The sequence below is a fragment of the Amia ocellicauda genome, chromosome 7 (genome assembly GCF_036373705.1).
Source record: "Amia ocellicauda isolate fAmiCal2 chromosome 7, fAmiCal2.hap1, whole genome shotgun sequence".
NCBI classification, from domain to species: domain Eukaryota; kingdom Metazoa; phylum Chordata; class Actinopteri; order Amiiformes; family Amiidae; genus Amia; species Amia ocellicauda.
The window spans coordinates 37,581,275-37,603,931 of NC_089856.1; the positions used below are offsets into that span (position 1 = coordinate 37,581,275).

The window sequence follows — 22,657 nt, forward strand, 5'->3', positions numbered from 1 at the left end:
GTCAAACATAGGCTACTATTGTGTTTAAAGGGATACTCCACCCAAAACATGATTCTACCAAATTTTCACTCTCTTTTGGACCCAATATACTCATCCAGTTTTTAGAATTGTTTATTCTTTCTAAATATTGAATATCAAAATTATATTCATTGTTATCAAAAAGTTAGCATGTTGAAGGTAAACATATTTTAGCGACCTTGCCTTTTTACTGGTTGCTGATAAAATAAAGCAGAGGCAGAGTTTTCCAAAACAAAAACTGTGGTTTATTAATCTGTTACAGAGGTACTTCCCTTTTCCCCCTTTTCCTTCAGATTCTCTCCAAACACACAGATGTTTCTCTTCATTTAACTCAACTCAACTCAGCCTCCTGGCACGTCACCACGCCCTTATATACACCCCCTATCTGGTGACTCCCGTCCAATCACTGCTTTCCGGCAGTACCACTCCGAGACGGGAGGGAGCCACACAAACACAAATACCCACAACTTCCCTCCCTAATCCCTCAACATGACACCCCACATGTAACAAACATTCACACTTATGCATACACACAGATAGACAGACAGAGTCCCCGAACTGACTCACCCACCCTGCATACACACTTTTACATCCCCCCCCACCACCTTTGGGCTGCCCTACTGGCACATACACACAGACACCCGGCAGGATCGCTACAAAATCTTTATAAAGAAAAAACTATTCTAAAAAAATGAGTTTATTGGCTCCAAACAGGAATGGAAATGAGGTAGAATCATGTTCTGGGTGGAATATCAAATATTTGAAGCTGTAATGAGGATAAATAATATCCAGCTGTTACTGACAATCAATACTTCACATTATTTATTGTGCATAGTTTAATTGTATAGCAGGTGAGTGTGTAATGAAACTTTTGTATAGGGTTACTATGATTGGTTGTAAGTCTTTCATTGCTAGAGTGACATGATACTGTTATTGCCTCTCCTGAGATGCTTTACACTTGGCTTTGAATTAAAACCTGGAATAAACCTGGAATTAATATGATAGGGTTTAATTGCAAAAACACTTGATCAGGCCAAACAGGCAAGAACCTACAGGACAAGAATATGTGGGAAGAAAATGTAATTGGCTGTTGAAGACATTTAGAGTTAGAAACTTGTATAAGCTGCAGATTTTGATTATATTAGTGATTTATTACATTTGTGGAAAGCTGAAGATTTTCACCTTCCCACAAACAAAACAAATCCCTGCAAATGTAATAGTTATGACTTATTACATTTGTGGTAGGCAACTGCTATTACATTTGCTGGAAACTTAATATGCTAGTGGGATTATTACAATAAAAGCTGCAGATTTGTATTACGTTTGTGGTTTATTACGTTTGTGGGATGTTGTTACGTTTGCGGGTCTAACAAGTTTTTTTCTCATTTTTTATGTTCTCTTTATCTTTGCTACAAAATTGCAATCAGGAAAGTGATTGAATTAACAGAAGAGTAATTACTGTTCAGTATTTTAGTTTTTGACCTGGGGTAGAATTAAAATCAAACCTTTGAGACCTCATGCTTCACAGAGTGTCTAATATTTACTCCATGTTTATTTAACCCACCCAGGGACCTCCTGTGTCATATAAAGACTAAAACATTGTGTTTGATCAGAAGAGGTGTCCTCATTAGTTCTAGGATGTTATTACGAGCAGCAGCACTGGTGATAGCTGTGGCTGTTATGGCATTAGCAGAAATGCCTGCTTGCAGGCTACAGGGAAGAGTAATGGCTCCACACTTATCTAATGAGAGAGACATTATGCTTGGAGGAGTGTTTGCAATCCACAGTGATACTGTGGAAAAAATGTTTCCATTTAGGAGCAAACCAGAGCCTCTGGAATGTGAAAGGTTAGTTTGCATTTACAAAACAAGTCATCTTTGTTTACATTCATAATACATTGTTTTTGATTGCACTGTATGTTATGAAAGGAAGCTTTTAGTTTAAATCAAACTAAACATTATATCTTCTCGTTTTAGTTTAAATTTAGCAGAATTCCAGTCAGCACAGACGATGATATTTGCCATTGAAGAAATAAATAACAGTACAGATCTTCTTCCTGGCATTTCCTTGGGTTATAAAATTTATGATTCCTGTGACTCATTACCTTCTGCTGTAAGAGCAGCCATGGCTTTAATGAATGGATATGAGGAAACTCTCTCTGACACAGCCTGCACCAAACCCGCTGCAGTTCAGGCTATAATAGGAGAGTCTGGATCATCCCCCAGCATTGCAATGTCAGCTGCAGTTGGACCTTTTCATATTCCAGTGGTGAGAAATTACATATATATATATATATATATATATATATATATATATATATATATATATATCTGCCTTTGTGGTATAATAAACAATTTACTATATTCCCTTTTTTAATTTATTTTCAATGATATGCTGTTATTTATTTTCCTTGCAGATAAGTCACTTTGCTACCTGTGCATGTCTGAGCAATAGAAGAAGATTTCCCTCATTTTTCAGAACCATCCCAAGTGATTATTACCAAAGCAGAGCCCTGGCACAGCTTGTCAAGCACTTTGGATGGACCTGGGTTGGAGCCATTAGGACTGACAATGATTATGGCAACAATGGGATGGCAACCTTTGTTCAAGTTGCTGAAAAAGAGGGGATTTGTATTGATTATTCCGTGGCCATTCACCAAACATTTCCCCGGGAGAAAATTCTAAATGTTATTAAAGTTATAAAAAAGAGCACTGCTAAGGTTGTTGTAGCATTTGTAGGTCAAGGAGATATGACAGTTTTACTAAAAGAATTATTCCTTCAAAATGTTACTGGTCTCCAATTAATTGGCAGTGAAGCTTGGATAACTTCCAGTAACTTAGTGGCTGCAGAAGGTTGCAGAATTCTTCGTGGATCGATTGGATTTGCTGTCATGAAAACCAAAATTGATGGACTGAAAGAGTTCTTAATAAATGTCCATCCAACTCAGGATCCAAACAACGCTCTCCTTAAAGAGTTTTGGGAAATTGCATTTAATTGTTCTCTGACAGAAGACAATAATAAAAAACGTAGAAACCCTTGCACAGGGACTGAATATTTAAGAGAATTGAAGAATGGATACACTGATGTGTCTGAACTGAGAATATCAAATAATGTATATAAAGCTGTGTATGCTGTTGCATATTCTCTACACAGCCTACTCGAATGTACAAAAAAGCATGCTCCTAATGTCAGTCATAGCTGTCTTAGAGGTAAAATTACTCAACCATGGCAGGTATGACAATATTTACGTCAGAATTAAATAATATACAATTGATCAATTGATCATCTTTTTCTTGTATGATTATATCTAAGTATTTTTTCTCCACAGCTGCTGGAATATCTGACAACTGTCAACTTCACAACCAAAAGTGGAGAGACGGTTTCCTTTGACCAGAACGGAGACCCAATTGCGAGATATGAATTACTGAACTGGCAACTTGTAAATGAAAGCAGCATACAGTTCACGAATGTCGGTCACTATGATTCTTCATTGCCAGCAGGTCATCAGTTTGTCATGAATGATGTCAACATTGTCTGGGCAGGAGGTCAGAATGAGGTATTTTTTTTTATTATTGATTATAAATTAAGAGTAATTGTGACAGATTAGCACTGAATATACTGAAGCTGGTTTTTAGGTTTGCAATTTTGCTTAGACCTTTAAATGTATGCAATTAATAAACAGCATTAAGTAATTCATATATAATATTAATAGATTGCAGGTTTCTTAAAAAAAGAGTACTATTGACAGCTGCAATGAAAAAGATTGGTAAACTATGTAATGTTTAATCTTTTATCATTTGCAGACTTGGATGAAATGCATTACCGCTAGTTGACGCTATATGTCTGTGCTATGTATTGAAGACTCACTCAAAATGGCTATTTATTTACAGATTTTTTTAAAGGAATACTTAGAATATTGTTTAAACATTTTATTAAATATAATTTTTACCGCCCCTATGTAGATTCCTAGATCCGTGTGCAGTGAGAGCTGTCTCCCAGGCACTCGAAAGGCAGTTCAGAAAGGAAAGCCAGTCTGTTGCTATGACTGCATACAGTGTGCAGCAGGAGAGATCAGCAACACTACAGGTAACTGGAAAGTGTATTCCATCATTGCTGAAACTCTTATTATTTTATATTAGTATTAGTAATCTTAAAAACAATTGCACTGTATATGTTATATATACAGTCCACTTTTTCATGAGACTGAGGAATGAGGGAATGAGGAACTGAAGAAGTAGGGCCTGGGGAACTCATGATTTACAATGTATAATAGGTTTCATTAGAACTGTGTGTTATAGTCTTCTAACTATATGTGTCATTTTCTTACAGATTCTATTTATTGTATTCAATGTTCCTTGGAATACTGGTCTAATGACAAAAAAGATGAATGTGTGTTAAAAGCAATTGAATTCCTGTCGATTGAAGAAATCATGGGAATAACACTAACATTTTTTTCTCTGCTCGGAGCCTGCTTAACCACAGCTGTGGCACTTGTTTTCTTTAAATTCAAAGATACGCCTGTTGTTAGAGCCAATAACTCTGAGCTCAGTTTCCTCCTGCTCTTCTCACTAACTCTGTGTTTCCTTTGCTCACTTACTTTCATTGGCCAGCCCTCTGAGTGGTCCTGTATGTTGCGCCACACAGCTTTTGGCATCACATTTGTCCTGTGCATCTCTTGTGTTCTGGGGAAAACAATAGTGGTGTTAATGGCCTTCAGGGCTACACTGCCAGGCAATAATATTATGAAATGGTTTGGGCCCACACAGCAGAGGTTAAGTGTTCTTGCTTTCACACTCATACAGGTCCTGATTTGTGTGCTTTGGTTGACAATTTCACCTCCCGTTCCCAACAGGAACATGAAATACTATGCAGACAGAATCATTCTGGAGTGTGACCTGGGATCTGCAGGTGCATTCTGGGCTGTGTTAGGGTATATTGGATTCCTCTCTGCCATGTGCTTTGTGCTGGCGTTTCTGGCTCGCAATCTCCCTGATAACTTCAATGAAGCCAAATTCATCACATTCAGCATGCTCATATTCTGTGCAGTCTGGATCACATTTATCCCAGCTTATATCAGCTCTCCTGGCAAGTTCACAGTAGCTGTGGAAATATTTGCTATTTTGGCTTCTAGTTTTGGTTTGCTATTTTGTATATTTGCACCCAAGTGTTATGTTATTTTATTAAAGCCTGAATTAAATTCAAGAAAAAACATGATGCGTAAAATGCTTTCAAAATCACTTTGAGAGATGTATAGACTATAGTATATAAGGATCTCAACCATTAGGTTTGGTAAAAAGTTTAGCTATGGCAGAGCAGTCACATACTAAAGAATCAATAAATGCTATAATATGATATATACAATTGAAATGGGATTGAATACTCAATTATTCTATATAATTAGAACAACTCAGAAATTAATTTACTACTCAAATACTATACAAGGATACATTTTATCACTTGAATACAGTTCAATATAATTGTAAATAACTGAGTCATATGATATAATTGTGTTAACAATCTTGACTGTGTACTGTTTTTAATTTGAATAGATTTAGGTGACTTTTTAGTTACAGACCCACAATCCAAATATAGACCAAATGAGTATATTACTACAATAAAACTGAAGTTAACTACAATGCAATGGCATCTCAAAAAGGAGCAGAGGAAAGATGCATCTGGATATATTATGAGAAAACATGTTAAACAACTGTGTTGTGTAACCTATGCAACACATGATTGGCCTATACAAAACGACTAGTTAAATGCTTCACCATATACATTTGAAGCATACTGACATTATCATGAGAATATAATGCAAAATTAGTTTTAAGTCATATGAAAGGAGACATCATCGTTTTTTTTTTCACAAAAAAAAAATTGAATAGGATTGATTATTTCCTTATTTTAATTATTAGAAATTGAAGTGGAAACAAAAAATATGGACAATTATTTAACTGATTTTGAATTTGTGCATTTCTTCAGATTATTTTTGTGTTCTGTTGGATTCAAGGATTACAAAACAAGACTATTTGTGTTTGTTCTATCATTTTCACAGGGACATCGGGATGCATACAAACAGGAATGCAAAGTGCTCTTTGTAACAATGTCTATGGTGAAATTTGCTGCATTAGTTAAATTTAGAATAAGATGACATTTTAGCTCCTAGTTATGTTTTGCTTTTCTGTATATTTGAACACGTTGTTTTTTTTTATGAAAGCCTGAATTAAATTAAACAAAAAACATGCTGCGTAAAATTGAACAGGATTGATTATTTTTTAAAATTGAAGTGGAAAGAATAAATATGGACCATTGTTTAACAGATTTTGAATTTGTGCATTTCTTCAGACAGATGTTGTGTTTTGTGGTATTAAAGGATTACACAACAAGGAAGATTAAGACTATTTGTGTTTGTTCTAACATTTTCACAGGGACATCAAGATGCATACAAACAGGAATACAAAGTGTTCTTTGTAACAATGTCTATGGTGCAATTTGCTGCATTAGTTAAATTTAGAATAAGATGACAATTATTCCTAATGTGCTCCAGTAATAATATATGTTCACTTGTAATCAGTGGGGGGAATAGTCAACCCCTCACCTGCACTGTATGTTTACATTCCAGTGGTAGTATTACCAAAAGTATAATGTGTCAGATTTACACATTATGCTTTTCAATTGCCCAAGGGACATTGAAGCATAATACTTGTTAAACAAGAAATCAAGTGTTGTGTAGCATTAGGGTTTGTACTAATTTTTGTTAACCACTACATTACTCACAATGCCCAACCATAATATATATGTATATCCTATAATATAATGTTATTGTTTAAATATCAAAACCCTGGACTGAAACACGAGCATGGAATGGATAAGGAGAAAATATTCTGATCTCTGCAATGCAGTGACCAGAGGTTAATTGTGCTCTTTCCAGGCATGCTGCAGCCTTGGTGTTCATCCTGTCTCCACCTGAGCCTCTACAATTTCCTGATTTTGCTCAAATATGGATTCTGGATCTTTATTATATATCAATTATGTAAACTTAACTCTCAATTTATTTGACTTGCCAATAAATTCAATATGACAAAACTGACTTCATTTTGACATTCTACTAACTCTGAATCACTTTATTTCAGTTTAAAGCAGTATTTGATATTTTTGACAGTTATTGATATGTTTGATATTTAACCTTCTGGTTTTCTTTTTTCCCCTTCTATTTTTTCTTATTTGCTCAAATGTTACGTTTGTTTAATTTGCTTTCCTCCCTTCTTTCACTGATATGCACGAGTTTTATTCCTGATTGATTGGATTTAAATACGCACGTGGCTAATCACACATTCACGAGAGCACCCGCTTATTCACCAGGTTATACGAGTTTCAATATTTGACAATGAGGAACACTTGAAAGGCCAGAGGTAAAAAGCTCTCAGGTTTGGAGCTGGGGAGGGGAGATTGCAGAGTGAGATTGAGAGGCAGAGATTTTTATTATTTTTATTATTGTAGAGATCTTTTATTTTTCAATAATTTTACTTTTACCTTTGGTGGACTTATTAGTATTTTTTAGCCACAAATGGACTTTATTTAAAGTACAAGGCATTGGGTTTTTGGTTATCTTTTTAACGAGGGCTTTTATTTCATTTTAATTTGGCCATTTTATTCCCGGGACTGTATATGGACACTGTGGTTTCTTTGGATCACCAACCCTGAGATGAGAGCAGAAGCTGGATTTGTTTGTCCCTGCCCATTTTTACTTTGTTAGGACATGTGGACTATTGCCTGCCCCATTCCAGCTCCTGGTGCTGCCTGAAGAGACTAATCGCTATAATTTGATTTTTTTGTTTGGAGGGGGGGGGGTTAATCTCTTATTTGTGTTTTAGCTTGAATAAGTCTGTCTGATTTTGACACGGATATCTTTGTAATAAATTTGATTAATGGCACTGTCCTGTGTGAACTGTGGTGTGTTCCTGGCTTAAGAACCCAAATCAAAGGGAGAATTAAGAGGTAGTTTGTGTAGACCGGACATATTTGGGGAATTGACCACCTCTCAGCAGGTCCTAGCGCCTGTGGATAATCGCTAGGTGGTGTAGTCGTGCTTGCATACTAGTTTTATGTCCAAGTGGAGTAACTTCCATAAAATGTACAGTTAGTCTTCTTTTGCTGGGAGCCAGGACTCCTGCTTGACCTTGCAACCTTTGGGCAGTGCTTCCTTTTTCAGATAACAGGTTGTGAATACAACCTTGATCATCTTTCAAGTTGGAAGCACTGCCCAAAGGGGAGGGGTTACTGTATAACCAAGCCGTCACAAGGGAGGAGGCAACACTACTCCAGACCGTAACCTCAGGGGCCCCGTAGGGCTGCACCTCAGCCGCCCAGGAATGAGGCCCGCAGCTGACATAAGAATAGGTAGGACAGAGGTTCTGCAAAACAAATTTAAAGCGTTAGGAACAAAACAAAAGAGCAGAACCTCCACGGTAGTTTTCTCTGAAATACTTCCAGTACCATGTGCCAGGCCAGGGAGACAAGCAGAGATTAGAAGGTTTAACATGTGGTTGAAAGCTTGGTGTAGGGAAGAGGGATTTAGATTTATGGAGCATTGGTCTTCTGGGATAGATGGGACCTGTACAAAATGGACGGTCTACATCTAAACAGAAGGGGGGCTAATGCATTGGGAGAGCGTGTGTGCAGAGAAATTGAGAATCTTTTAAACTAGGAACCAGGATTAAATAGCTATTTGAGTCTTAAGAAACTTGACCCTTGGAACCAAACAGGTCCCTGCTTTCCTCAAAGACTTTGTCTTCAAATAAGTACGGTGAGAGATTTTCTTGCAAAGAAGATTTTGTGCACAACCTTGGAGCCTTCAAACCAGTGGAAAATCTGTTTGGAAAAGACTCTGTTTCGCGAAACCCCAACTTCCAGGTGCATCGACTGAGTGGAAGTTCTTGGACAAAGCCGAACCGGACTGCCTTTGTTCCAAACCACACGGACCTCGTGCCGTGTGCTGTTATCTGAGCCCGAAGACAGAGAGGCCTCTCTGCGACGAAGTTCATATAAATTTAACAGTTTGGAGTTTGTGATTCATGACATTTGAGAAATCAATTAGAAATGTTAATCTGTGATTCATAACTCTAGAATGTGTAATATCATTTAGTTTTGCTTAAATATAAATGTGTGTTGCATTAAACTGTTTTGTTGATAATTTTAGAAATAAAATCTGTCAACGCCGAGAAATATCTTCTCATTCCTGTTTAACTGTTTAGTCTGAAATTGACACATGTTAATAGACATTAGATTATTGGTGGCCCTGCCTATCCTTAATCATTGAATAATAATCAGTTAAGGGAAATTGTGGTAACAAGTAATGATAGGATCTTTCTCGGCACCTAAACGTAAATGAGACTGATATATATATAACGAGAAGTTACCTGACATAAATACTAACCTGCGTAGTTATTAATTGTCCGACTAACAATTCTAATGAGAGACTCACCTTCGTATTACTAACCGGTATTGTAGTCAATGTGTTTATAACCTTTTTTGTTTAACTAATTGTGTGATATCATATGCAATCCTATGGTCTTTGATTTGGTCACGGAAGTGATTTGTCTTTGATTTGTTGATCTAGAGTTTAATTTTAATTAGTTTTTTCCTTTTGTATAATTAGTGTAGTGCTACATTTAGTCTTTGTTTTTGAATAAATTTGACAATTTATATCTTTGGAATTGGTGTCTGCGTCCAATTATTACGGAAATTGAGTTCTACAAGATTCCAGGATTCGTGATAAGGTGATACTATAAATTCACTTCTTTAATTGAAATGTGTAAGTGTACCTTACGCTACATAAGTGATCCAAGGATCCTATCCAGTCTATTTCTAAATGTTACCAAACTTTCTACCACATCACTGGGAAGTGTGTTCCAGATTGTGACAACTCTCTGTGTGAAGAACTGTCTCCTGTTTTCCGTTTTGAGTGCCTTGAAGGCCAATTTCCATGTGTGTCCCTGGGTCCGTGTGTCCCTGCTGATCTTGAAAAGCTCCTTTGGTTTGATGTGGTCGAACTCCTTCCGGCTAGCCATCGGCACAGGGCAGAGCGGGGATGAGGTCTGTGGTGCAGGCCACGGTTCCGGGGCGGTGCCTTGTGCAGTCTGGGCCTGGACAGTCTCATGCCCTATTTCCGAGGCTTATCTACCCTCCCCGCTAACACATGCACGCATTGTTGTACAGTTTTGGTACTTACAGGCTCTCTTTCTATAAGTGGCTGTATCAGGGTGAACTCAGGGGGACTCAGTCTCTTGATCAGCTGTAAAAGCTGGGTATCGGATGTGTATCCACATGTCTTGTCCCGGCTTGGTTTTAGGCTGCTCTTCTGTAGGCTTACCGAGTGCCGCGTTTTCCACGTGGGCCGCATGGTCCTGCAGCCCAAGATGGCCTCTCTTCCGGTGTTGAATTTCTGCCCACAGCAACGTGGTCGGCCTGTTCCCGTCCTGCGCCTCCTAGCCGATCTCCTCTCTCCACTGTTGCATGGGGTCTCGTTGCTCCTCTCTCTTCCTCCCCACTTCTCGCTGTATTTCTAATATTTTCCTTACGCTCTCTCCTTCTGGGTGGCTCCCAGTAGTTGTTCTCCCTTTGTCGGTGGCATGGCCATTCTTCTTCTCTTCCACATGTGTAGTTCGTATCCTTTATTCTGACACCAAATGTAGTAACCTTGCCTTTTTATAGGTCGCTGATAAAATAAAGCACTTGAGTTTTCCAAAACAAAATCTGTGGTTTATTAATCTGTTACAGAGGTACTTCCCTCTTCCCCCTTTTTTCTTCAGATTCTCTCCAAACACACAGATGTTTCTCTTCATTTAACTCCCACTCAACTCAGCCTCCCGGCGCGTCACCACGCCCTTATATACAACCCCTATCTGGTGACTCCCTCCCGTCCGATTACTGCTTTCCGGCTGTACCACCCCGAGACGAGAGGGAGCCACACAGACACAAATACCCACAACATCCCTCACTAAACCAACACAACGACACCCCACATGTAACACACATTCACACTCATGCACACACACATATAGACAGACAGAAGCCCCAAACTAACTCACACACCCTGCATACACACTTTTACATCCCCCCCCACCACCTTTGGGCTGCCCTACTGGCACATACACACAGACACCCGGCAGGATCACTACAATATCTTTACAAAGAAAAAACTATTCTAAAAAATGAGTTTATTGGCTCCAAACAGGAATGGAAATGAGGTAGAATCATGTTCTGGGTGGAATATCAAATATTTGAAGCTGTAATGAGGATAAATAATATCCAGCTGTTACTGACAATCAATACTTCACATTATTTAATTGTGCATAGTTTAATTGATAGCAGGTGAGTGTGTAATGAAACTTTTGTATAGGGTTACTATGATTGGTTGTAAATCTTTCATTGCTAGAGTGACATGATACTGTTATTGCCTCTCCTGAGATGCATTACACTTGGCTTTGAAATAAAACCTGGAATAAATCTGGAATTAATATGATAGGGTTTAATTGCAAAAACACTTGATCAGGCCAAACAGGCAAGAACCTACAGGACAAGAATATGTGGGAAGAAAATGTAATTGGCTGTTGAAGACATTTAGAGTTAGAAACTTGTATAAGCTGCAGATTTTGATTATATTAGTGATTTATTACATTTGTGGAAAGCTGAAGATTTTCACCTTCCCACAAACAAAACAAATCCCTGCAAATGTAATAGTTATGACTTATTACATTTGTGGTAGGCAACTGCTATTACATTTGCTGGAAACTTAATATGCTAGTGGGATTATTACAATAAAAGCTGCAGATTTGTATTACGTTTGTGGTTTATTACGTTTGTGGGATGTTGTTATGTTTGCGGGTCTAACACAAGTTTTTTTTCTCATTTTTTATGTTCTCTTTATCTTTGCTACAAAATTGCAATCAGGAAAGTGATTGAATTAACAGAAGAGTAATTACTGTTCAGTATTTTAGTTTTTGACCTGGGGTAGAATTAAAATCAAACCTTTGAGACCTCATGCTTCACAGAGTGTCTAATATTTACTCCATGTTTATTTAACCCACCCAGGGACCTCCTGTGTCATATAAAGACTAAAACATTGTGTTTGATCAGAAGAGGTGTCCTCATTAGTTCTAGGATGTTATTACGAGCAGCAGCACTGGTGATAGCTGTGGCTGTTATGGCATTAGCAGAAATGCCTGCTTGCAGGCTACAGGGAAGAGTAATGGCTCCACACTTATCTAATGAGAGAGACATTATGCTTGGAGGAGTGTTTGCAATCCACAGTGATACTGTGGAAAAAATGTTTCCATTTAGGAGCAAACCAGAGCCTCTGGAATGTGAAAGGTTAGTTTGCATTTACAAAACAAGTCATCTTTGTTTACATTCATAATACATTGTTTTTGATTGCACTGTATGTTATGAAAGGAAGCTTTTAGTTTAAATCAAACTAAACATTACATTTTCTTGTTTTAGTTTAAATTTAGCAGAATTCCAGTCAGCACAGACAATGATATTTGCAATTGAAGAAATAAATAACAACACAGATCTTCTTCCTGGCATTTCCTTGGGTTATAAAATTTATGATTCCTGTGACTCATTACCTTCTGCTATAAGAGCAGCCATGGCTTTAATGAATGGATATGAGGAAACTCTCTCTGACACAGCCTGCACCAAACCCGCTGCAGTTCAGGCTATAATAGGAGAGTCTGGATCATCCTCCAGCATTGCAATGTCAGCTGCAGTTGGACCTTTTCATATTCCAGTGGTGAGAAATTACATATATATATATATATATATATATATATATATATATATATATATATATATATATATATATATATCTGCCTTTGTGGTATAATAAACAATTTACTATATTCCCTTTTTTAATTTATTTTCAATGATATGCTGTTATTTATTTTCCTTGCAGATAAGTCACTTTGCTACCTGTGCATGTCTGAGCAATAGAAGAAGATTTCCCTCATTTTTCAGAACCATCCCAAGTGATTATTATCAAAGCAGAGCCCTGGCACAGCTTGTCAAGCACTTTGGATGGACCTGGGTTGGAGCCATTAGGACTGACAATGATTATGGCAACAATGGGATGGCAACCTTTGTTCAAGTTGCTGAAAAAGAAGGGATTTGTATTGATTATTCCGTGGCCATTCACCAAACATTTCCCCGGGAGAAAATTCTAAATGTTATTAAAGTTATAAAAAAGAGCACTGCAAAGGTTGTTGTAGCATTTGTAGGTCAAGGAGATATGACAGTTTTACTAAAAGAATTATTTCTTCAAAATGTTACTGGTCTCCAATTAATTGGCAGTGAATCTTGGATAACCTCCAGTAACATAGTGGCAGCAGAAGGTTGCAGAATTCTTCGTGGATCGATTGGATTTGCTGTCATGAAAACCAAAATTGATGGACTGAAAGAGTTCTTAATAAATGTCCATCCAACTCAGGATCCAAACAACGCTCTCCTTAAAGAGTTTTGGGAAATTGCATTTAATTGTTCTCTGACAGAAGACAATAATAAAAAACGTAGAAACCCTTGCACAGGGACTGAATATTTAAGAGAATTGAAGAATGGATACACTGATGTGACTGAACTGAGAATATCAAATAATGTATATAAAGCTGTGTATGCTGTTGCATATTCTCTACACAGCCTACTCGAATGTACAAAAAAGCATGCTCCTAATGTCAGTCATAGCTGTCTTAGAGGTAAAATTACTCAACCATGGCAGGTATGACAATATTTACGTCAGAATTAAATAATATACAATTTATCAATTGATCATCTGTTTCTTGTATGATTATATCTAAGTATTTTTTCTCCACAGCTGCTGGAATATCTGACAACTGTCAACTTCACAACCAAAACTGGAGAGACGGTTTCCTTTGACCAGAACGGAGACCCAATTGCGAGATATGAATTACTGAACTGGCAACTTGTAAATGAAAGCAGCATACAGTTCACGAATGTCGGTCACTATGATTCTTCATTGCCAGCAGGTCATCAGTTTGTCATGAATGATGTCAACATTGTCTGGGCAGGAGGTCAGAATGAGGTATTTTTTTTTTATTATTGATTATAAATTAAGAGTAATTGTGACAGATTAGCACTGAATATACTGAAGCTGGTTTTTAGGTTTGCAATTTTGCTTAGACCTTTAAATGTATGCAATTAATAAACAGCATTAAGTAATTCATATATAATATTAATAGATTGCAGGTTTCTTAAAAAAAGAGTACTATTGACAGCTGCAATGAAAAAGATTGGTAAACTATGTAATGTTTAATCTTTTATCATTTGCAGACTTGGATGAAATGCATTACCGCTAGTTGCCGCTATAAGTCTGTGCTATGTATTGAAGACTCACTCAAAATGGCTATTTATTTACAGATTTTTTTAAAGGAATACTTAGAATATTGTTTAAACATTTTATTAAATATAATTTTTACCGCCCCTATGTAGATTCCTAGATCCGTGTGCAGTGAGAGCTGTCTCCCAGGCACTCGAAAGGCAGTTCAGAAAGGAAAGCCAGTCTGTTGCTATGACTGCATACAGTGTGCAGCAGGAGAGATCAGCAACACTACAGGTAACTGGAAAGTGTATTCCATCATTGCTGAAACTCTTATTATTTTATATTAGTATTAGTAATCTTAAAAACAATTGCACTGTATATGTTATATATACAGTCCACTTTTTCATGAGACTGAGGAATGAGGGAATGAGGAACTGAAGAAGTAGGGCCTGGGGAACTCATGATTTACAATGTATAATAGGTTTCATTAGAACTGTGTGTTATAGTCTTCTAACTATATGTGTCATTTTCTTACAGATTCTATTTATTGTATTCAATGTTCCTTGGAATACTGGTCTAATGACAAAAAAGATGAATGTGTGTTAAAAGCAATTGAATTCCTGTCGATTGAAGAAATCATGGGAATAACACTAACATTTTTTTCTCTGCTCGGAGCCTGCTTAACCACAGCTGTGGCACTTGTTTTCTTTAAATTCAAAGATACGCCTGTTGTTAGAGCCAATAACTCTGAGCTCAGTTTCCTCCTGCTCTTCTCACTAACTCTGTGTTTCCTTTGCTCACTTACTTTCATTGGCCAGCCCTCTGAGTGGTCCTGTATGTTGCGCCACACAGCTTTTGGCATCACATTTGTCCTGTGCATCTCTTGTGTTCTGGGGAAAACAATAGTGGTGTTAATGGCCTTCAGGGCTACACTGCCAGGCAATAATATTATGAAATGGTTTGGGCCCACACAGCAGAGGTTAAGTGTTCTTGCTTTCACACTCATACAGGTCCTGATTTGTGTGCTTTGGTTGACAATTTCACCTCCCGTTCCCAACAGGAACATGAAATACTATGCAGACAGAATCATTCTGGAGTGTGACCTGGGATCTGCAGGTGCATTCTGGGCTGTGTTAGGGTATATTGGATTCCTCTCTGCCATGTGCTTTGTGCTGGCGTTTCTGGCTCGCAATCTCCCTGATAACTTCAATGAAGCCAAATTCATCACATTCAGCATGCTCATATTCTGTGCAGTCTGGATCACATTTATCCCAGCTTATATCAGCTCTCCTGGCAAGTTCACAGTAGCTGTGGAAATATTTGCTATTTTGGCTTCTAGTTTTGGTTTGCTATTTTGTATATTTGCACCCAAGTGTTATGTTATTTTATTAAAGCCTGAATTAAATTCAAGAAAAAACATGATGCGTAAAATGCTTTCAAAATCACTTTGAGAGATGTATAGACTATAGTATATAAGGATCTCAACCATTCGGTTTGGTAAAAAGTTTAGCTATGGCAGAGCAGTCACATACTAAAGAATCAATAAATGCTATAATATGATATATACAATTGAAATGGGATTGAATACTCAATTATTCTATATAATTAGAACAACTCAGAAATTAATTTACTACTCAAATACTATACAAGGATACATTTTATCACTTGAATACAGTTCAATATAATTGTAAATAACTGAGTCATATGATATAATTGTGTTAACAATCTTGACTGTGTACTGTTTTTAATTTGAATAGATTTAGGTGACTTTTTAGTTACAGACCCACAATCCAAATATAGACCAAATGAGTATATTACTACAATAAAACTGAAGTTAACTACAATGCAATGGCATCTCAAAAAGGAGCAGAGGAAAGATACATCTGGATATATTATGAGAAAACATGTTAAACAACTGTGTTGTGTAACCTATGCAACACATGATTGGCCTATACAAAATGACTAGTTAAATGCTTCACCATATACATTTGAAGCATACTGACATTATCATGAGAATATAATGCAAAATTAGTTTTAAGTCATATGAAAGGAGACATCATTGATTTTTTTTTCACAAAAAAAAAATTAAACAGGATTGATTATTTCCTTATTTTAATTATTAGAAATTGAAGTGGAAACAAAAAATATGGACAATTATTTAACTGATTTTGAATTTTTGCATTTCTTCAGATTATTTTTGTGTTCTGTTGGATTCAAGGATTACAAAACAAGACTATTTGTGTTTGTTCTAACATTTTCACAGGGACATCGGGATGCATACAAACAGGAATGCAAAGTGCTCTTTGTAACAATGTCTATGGTGAAATTTGCTGCATTAGTTAAATTTAGAATAATATGATATTTTAGCTCCTAGTTATGTTTTGCTTTTCTGTATATTTGAACACGTTGTTTTTTTTATGAAAGCCTGAATTAAATTAAACAAAAAACATGATGCGTAAAATTGAACAGGATTGATTATTTTTTTAAATTGAAGTGGAAAGAATAAATATGGACCATTGTTTAACAGATTTTGAATTTGTGCATTTCTTCAGACAGATGTTGTGTTTTGTGGTATTAAAGGATTACACAACAAGGAAGATTAAGACTATTTGTGTTTGTTCTAACATTTTCACAGGGACATCAAGATGCATACAAACAGGAATACAAAGTGTTCTTTGTAACAATGTCTATGGTGCAATTTGCTGCATTAGTTAAATTTAGAATAAGATGACAATTATTCCAAATGTGCTCCAGTAATAATATATGTTCACTTGTAATCAGTGGGGGGAATAGTCAACCCCTCACCTGCACTGTATGTTTACATTCCAGTGGTAGTATTACCAAAAGTATAATGTGTCAGATTTACACATTATGCTTTTCAATTGCCCAAGGGACATTGAAGCATAATACTTGTTAAACAAGAAATCAAGTGTTGTGTAGCATTAGGGTTTGTACTAATTTTTGTTAACCACTACATTACTCACAATGCCCAACCATAATATATATGTATATCCTATAATATAATGTTATTGTTTAAATATCAAAACCCTGGACTGAAACACGAGCATGGAATGGATAAGGAGAAAATATTCTGATCTCTGCAATGCAGTGACCAGAGGTTAATTGTGCTCTTTCCAGGCATGCTGCAGCCTTGGTGTTCATCCTGTCTCCACCTGAGCCTCTACAATTTCCTGATTTTGCTCAAATATGGATTCTGGATCTTTATTATATATCAATTATGTAAACTTAACTCTCAATTTATTTGACTTGCCAATAAATTCAATATGACAAAACTGACTTCATTTTGACATTCTACTAACTCTGAATCACTTTATTTCAGTTTAAAGCAGTATTTGATATTTTTGACAGTTATTGATATGTTTGATATTTAACCTTCTGGTTTTCTTTTTTCCCCTTCTATTTTTTCTTATTTGCTCAAATGTTACGTTTGTTTAATTTGCTTTCCTCCCTTCTTTCACTGATATGCACGAGTTTTATTCCTGATTGATTGGATTTAAATACGCACGTGGCTAATCACACATTCACGAGAGCACCCGCTTATTCACCAGGTTATACGAGTTTCAATATTTGACAATGAGGAACACTTGAAAGGCCAGAGGTAAAAAGCTCTCAGGTTTGGAGCTGGGGAGGGGAGATTGCAGAGTGAGATTGAGAGGCAGAGATTTTTATTATTTTTATTATTGTAGAGATCTTTTATTTTTCAATAATTTTACTTTTACCTTTGGTGGACTTATTAGTATTTTTTAGCCACAAATGGACTTTATTTAAAGTACAAGGCATTGGGTTTTTGGTTATCTTTTTAACGAGGGCTTTTATTTCATTTTAATTTGGCCATTTTATTCCCGGGACTGTATATGGACACTGTGGTTTCTTTGGATCACCAACCCTGAGATGAGAGCAGAAGCTGGATTTGTTTGTCCCCGCCCATTTTTACTTTGTTAGGACATGTGGACTATTGCCTGCCCCATTCCAGCTCCTGGTGCTGCCTGAAGAGACTAATCGCTATAATTTGATTTTTTTGTTTGGAGGGGGGGGGGGGGTTAATCTCTTATTTGTGTTTTAGCTTGAATAAGTCTGTCTGATTTTGACACGGATATCTTTGTAATAAATTTGATTAATGGTACTGTCCTGTGTGAACTGTGGTGTGTTCCTGGCTTAAGAACCCAAATCAAAGGGAGAATTAAGAGGTAGTTTGTGTAGACCGGACATATTTGGGGAATTGACCACCTCTCAGCAGGTCCTAGCGCCTGTGGATAATCGCTAGGTGGTGTAGTCGTGCTTGCATACTAGTTTTATGTCCAAGTGGAGTAACTTCCATAAAATGTACAGTTAGTCTTCTTTTGCTGGGAGCCAGGACTCCTGCTTGACCTTGCAACCCTTGGGCAGTGCTTCCTTTTTCAGATAACAGGTTGTGAATACAACCTTGATCATCTTTCAAGTTGGAAGCACTGCCCAAAGGGGAGGGGTTACTGTATAACCAAGCCGTCACAAGGGAGGAGGCAGTGAGCTGACAAGGGAGCCAGCCCCGAGGTGTTCCGCTATGGGCCTCAGCAACACTACTCCAGACCGTAACCTCAGGGGCCCCGTAGGGCTGCACCTCAGCCGCCCAGGAGTGAGGCCCACAGCTGACATAGGAAAAGGTAGGACAGAGGTTCTGCAAAACAAATTTAAAGCGTTAGGAACAAAACAAAAGAGCAGAACCTCCACGGTAGTTTTCTCTGAAATACTTCCAGTACCATGTGCCAGGCCAGGGAGACAAGCAGAGATTAGAAGGTTTAACATGGGGTTGAAAGCTTGGTGTAGGGAAGAGGGATTTAGGTTTATGGAGCATTGGTCTTCTGGGATAGATGGGACCTGTACAAAATGGACGGTCTACATCTAAACAGAAGGGGGGCTAATGCATTGGGAGAGCGTGTGTGCAGAGAAATTGAGAATCTTTTAAACTAGGGACCAGGGGGGCAGGGAGCTCTGACAATGGGAGGTGTTCCTCTAGGGAAAGATAACCAAGGGAAACTGCTAGTACTGCTAGTGACTTCCTGTTCAATTAGAGATATCTGCAAATCATTTCAAGATCTCTTCAAATGACTTCCTGTATTTTGGCTGAGATTTTCACTTCCTGTTTCCTTATTCAGTTACATAGAAATGAATGAACAAGTTAACAGGAAGTGATATTCATGGGCTACATACAGGAAGTCATTTGAAGATATCTCTTAATGATTTGCCCAAATCTTTAAATTATAATTTGGTTTGCCATACGGTTGGGACTACAGAAGCAGAAATAGAAATTGTTGAGATTGGTAAATGACTGCTTTCTAACTCAGTTTGTCAGGGAACCAACCAGGGAGAGTGCATGCATTGACTTGATCTTTTCAAATGACCATGACAGAGTCAGAGGGACAGCAGTTAGAGAATGAATGGCAAATTTTAATCACAATATAGTTTGCTTTGAGGCATTCTTTCAAAAAACAAGGTCCAAGTCTAAAACAATGGTCTACAATTTTAGAAAAGCAAACCTTGAAGGTATGAGGCGGCACTTAGAAGAGGTACTTAGAAGAGGTAGACTGGAGCACACTGGATACAGAGTCAGTTGAAAATGGATGGGTATATTTTAAGAATATACTACTTCAGGCTCAGGAGCAATTTGTACCAAAACTTAGCAAATTGAGGACCAAAAAACACTGGCTAAAATGATTTAATAGAGGTATGCAAAAAAATATCAAGAGTGTTGCATTATGATGGGTGTATTTTGATAAGAGCATTTTAGCTCTGAGCTGAAGCATTGATCTAAAGAAGACCTCTCCCCCCCAAAGTTATCTCATCAGCTGGGAACTGGTTTACATCAAAGTGACAGTCTTTGGTGGATGGCACCGAGAATAGGCCAAATAGTTTGGAATCCTGTTGTGAGATGTCTGGAGAAGGGGGCCTGTAGGTAATAAAAACTCTTTGAAATGGACAAGAGCCGAAATCCTGACCCAGAGCTACGAACCCGGGCCAACCGGCATTTCCAAAAGATGGCATGGATTGAGATCGGTCATAAATCAACCCCCCCTCCAATCTCACAAACTCAAGAACCAATCATCTATTGATCTGACAGGCGTATAAAGGGTAGCCTCTCTCTCTCTCTCTCTCTCTCTCTCTCTCTCTCTCTCTCTCTCTCTCTCTCTCTCTCACCTGAACCAGTAACTCACTGCCACAGCTCAACCTGTAGCTCTGTTGCCAGAACCAGGACCAGAAATCAACTAAGTCTTTGCAGGCAACAGAAGAGTTAAACTGGGAGAAGGAAATTGAGCCGTATGAAGAATTCTTTTAAAGGACTTTATTAAATAAAGAACTTTACAGACTGCGCATGTCCACCTGTGCCCACCTGATCAGTGGAGTTTTACAGCTGGACAATTGACTAAGTCGACTGAATACGAAAGTGTCAGTCATTTAAATAGCTATTTGAGTCTTAAGAAACTTGACCCTTGGAACCAAACAGGTCCCTGCTTTCCTCAAAGACTTTGTCTTCAAATAAGTACGGTGAGAGACTTTCTTGCAAAGAAGATTTTGTGCACAACCTTGGAGCCTTCAAACCAGTGGAAAATCTGTTTGGAAAAGACTCTGTTTCGCGAAACCACAACTTCCAGGTGCATCGACTGAGTTCTTGGAAGTTCTTGGACAATGCCGAACCGGACTGCCTTTGTTCCAACCACACGGACCTCGTGCCGTGTGCTGTTAACTGAGCCCGAAGCCAGAGAGGCCTCTCTGCGACGAAGTTCAGATAAGTTTGGAGTTTGTGATTCATGACATTTGAGAAATCAATTAGAAATGTTAATCTGTGATTCATAACTCTAGAATGTGTAATATCATTTAGTTTTGCTTAAATATAAATGTGTGTTGCATTAAACTGTTTTGTTGATAATCTTAGAAATAAAATCTGTCAACGCCGAGAAATATCTTCTCATTCCTGTTTAACTGTTTAGTCTGAAATTGACACATGTTAATAGACATTAGATTATTGGTGGCCCTGCCTATCCTTAATCATTGAATAATAATCAGTTAAGGGAAATTGTGGTAACAAGTAATGATAGGATCTTTCTCGGCACCTAAACGTAAATGAGACTGATATATATATAACGAGAAGTTACCTGACATAAATACTAACCTGCGTAGTTATTTATTGTCCGACTAACAATTCTAATGAGAGACTCCCCTTCGTCTTACTAACCGGTATTGTAGTCAATGTGTTTATAACCTTTTTTGTTTAACGAATTGTGTGATATCATATGCAATCCTATGGTCTTTGATTTGGTCACGGAAGTGATTTGTCTTTGATTTGTTGATCTAGAGTTGAATTTTAATTAGTTTTTTCCTTTTGTATAATTAGTGTAGTGCTACATTTAGTCTTTGTTTTTGAATAAATTTGACAATTTATATCTTTACAATTGGTGTCTGCGTCCAATTATTACAGAAATTGAGTTCTACAAGATTCCAGGATTCGTGATAAGGTGATACTATAAATTCACTTCTTTAATTGAAATGTATAAGTGTACCTTACACTACATAAGTGATCCAAGGATCCTATCCAGTCTATTTCTAAATGTTACCAAACTTTCTAACACATCACTGGGGAGTGTGTTCCAGATTGTGACAACTCTCTGTGTGAAGAACTGTCTCCTGTTTTCCGTTTTGAATGCCTTGAAGGCCAATTTCCATTTGTGTCCCTGGGTCCGTGTGTCCCTGCTGATCTTGAAAAGCTCCTTTGGTTTGATGTGGTCGATGCCTTTCATGATATTGAAGAATTGGATCTAGTCCCCACGTAGCCTTCAGACCTGGAATAAGTCTGGTTGCTGTCCTCTGAACTGCCTCTAGAGCAGCGATATCCTTCTTGAAGTGTGATGCCCAGAACTGCACACAGTATCCCAGATGAGCTCTAACTAGTGCATTGTACAGTCTTAACATTACTTCCCTTGTTTTAAATTCTACACTTTTGACAATATACCCTAACATTCTGTTTGCCTTTTTTATTGCTTCCCCACATTGTTTGTATGGAGAAAGTGAGGAGTCCACATAGACTCCTAGATCTTTCTCATGCGTTACTTCATCTACATCTGTATCTCCCATAGTGAAATTATAGTGGACATTTTTGTTACCTGCATGTATTACCTTGCACGTTGAATTTCATTTTCCAGGTGTCGTCCCACAACTGAATATTATCCAAGTCCCTCTGAATAGCCTGTGCTGCCAAGATTGTATCTGCTGAGCCATCTATTTTTGTATCATCTGAAATTTGAGAAGTTTGCTAAC

At 37.5% G+C, this 22,657-nt stretch overlaps 2 protein-coding genes across 2 annotated transcripts; both read left to right on the plus strand.

The window, feature by feature from the left end:
- The first annotated feature begins 1,806 nt into the window (after positions 1 to 1,806).
- Positions 1,807 to 7,080, plus strand: LOC136753404 (extracellular calcium-sensing receptor). Its single transcript, XM_066709477.1, has 6 exons — positions 1,807 to 1,865; positions 1,995 to 2,286; positions 2,435 to 3,250; positions 3,347 to 3,574; positions 3,981 to 4,104; positions 4,348 to 7,080. The coding sequence occupies exons 1-6, from the start codon at positions 1,822 to 1,824 to the stop codon at positions 5,259 to 5,261; spliced, it is 2,418 nt and encodes an 805-aa protein (XP_066565574.1). The 5' UTR covers positions 1,807 to 1,821; the 3' UTR covers positions 5,262 to 7,080.
- Positions 7,081 to 11,966: 4,886 nt separating this feature from the next.
- LOC136753400 (extracellular calcium-sensing receptor-like) lies at positions 11,967 to 15,801 on the plus strand. Its single transcript, XM_066709474.1, has 6 exons — positions 11,967 to 12,390; positions 12,520 to 12,811; positions 12,974 to 13,789; positions 13,886 to 14,113; positions 14,521 to 14,644; positions 14,888 to 15,801. The coding sequence occupies exons 1-6, from the start codon at positions 12,182 to 12,184 to the stop codon at positions 15,799 to 15,801; spliced, it is 2,583 nt and encodes an 860-aa protein (XP_066565571.1). The 5' UTR covers positions 11,967 to 12,181.
- The last annotated feature ends 6,856 nt before the right edge of the window (positions 15,802 to 22,657 follow it).

Bases quoted from the DNA above. Each gene is read 5' to 3' on its own strand.
- LOC136753400 (XM_066709474.1), top strand. From the start codon at position 12,182: ATGTTATTACGAGCAGCAGCACTGGTGATAGCTGTGGCTGTTATGGCA. The intron at 13,790-13,885 runs GTATGACAATAT...TTTTCTCCACAG, and splicing joins AAATTACTCAACCATGGCAG to CTGCTGGAATATCTGACAAC. The intron at 14,114-14,520 runs GTATTTTTTTTT...GCCCCTATGTAG, and splicing joins GGGCAGGAGGTCAGAATGAG to ATTCCTAGATCCGTGTGCAG.
- LOC136753404 (XM_066709477.1), top strand. From the start codon at position 1,822: ATGTTTCCATTTAGGAGCAAACCAGAGCCTCTGGAATGTGAAAG. The intron at 3,575-3,980 runs GTATTTTTTTTT...GCCCCTATGTAG, and splicing joins GGGCAGGAGGTCAGAATGAG to ATTCCTAGATCCGTGTGCAG. The intron at 4,105-4,347 runs GTAACTGGAAAG...ATTTTCTTACAG, and splicing joins AGAGATCAGCAACACTACAG to ATTCTATTTATTGTATTCAA.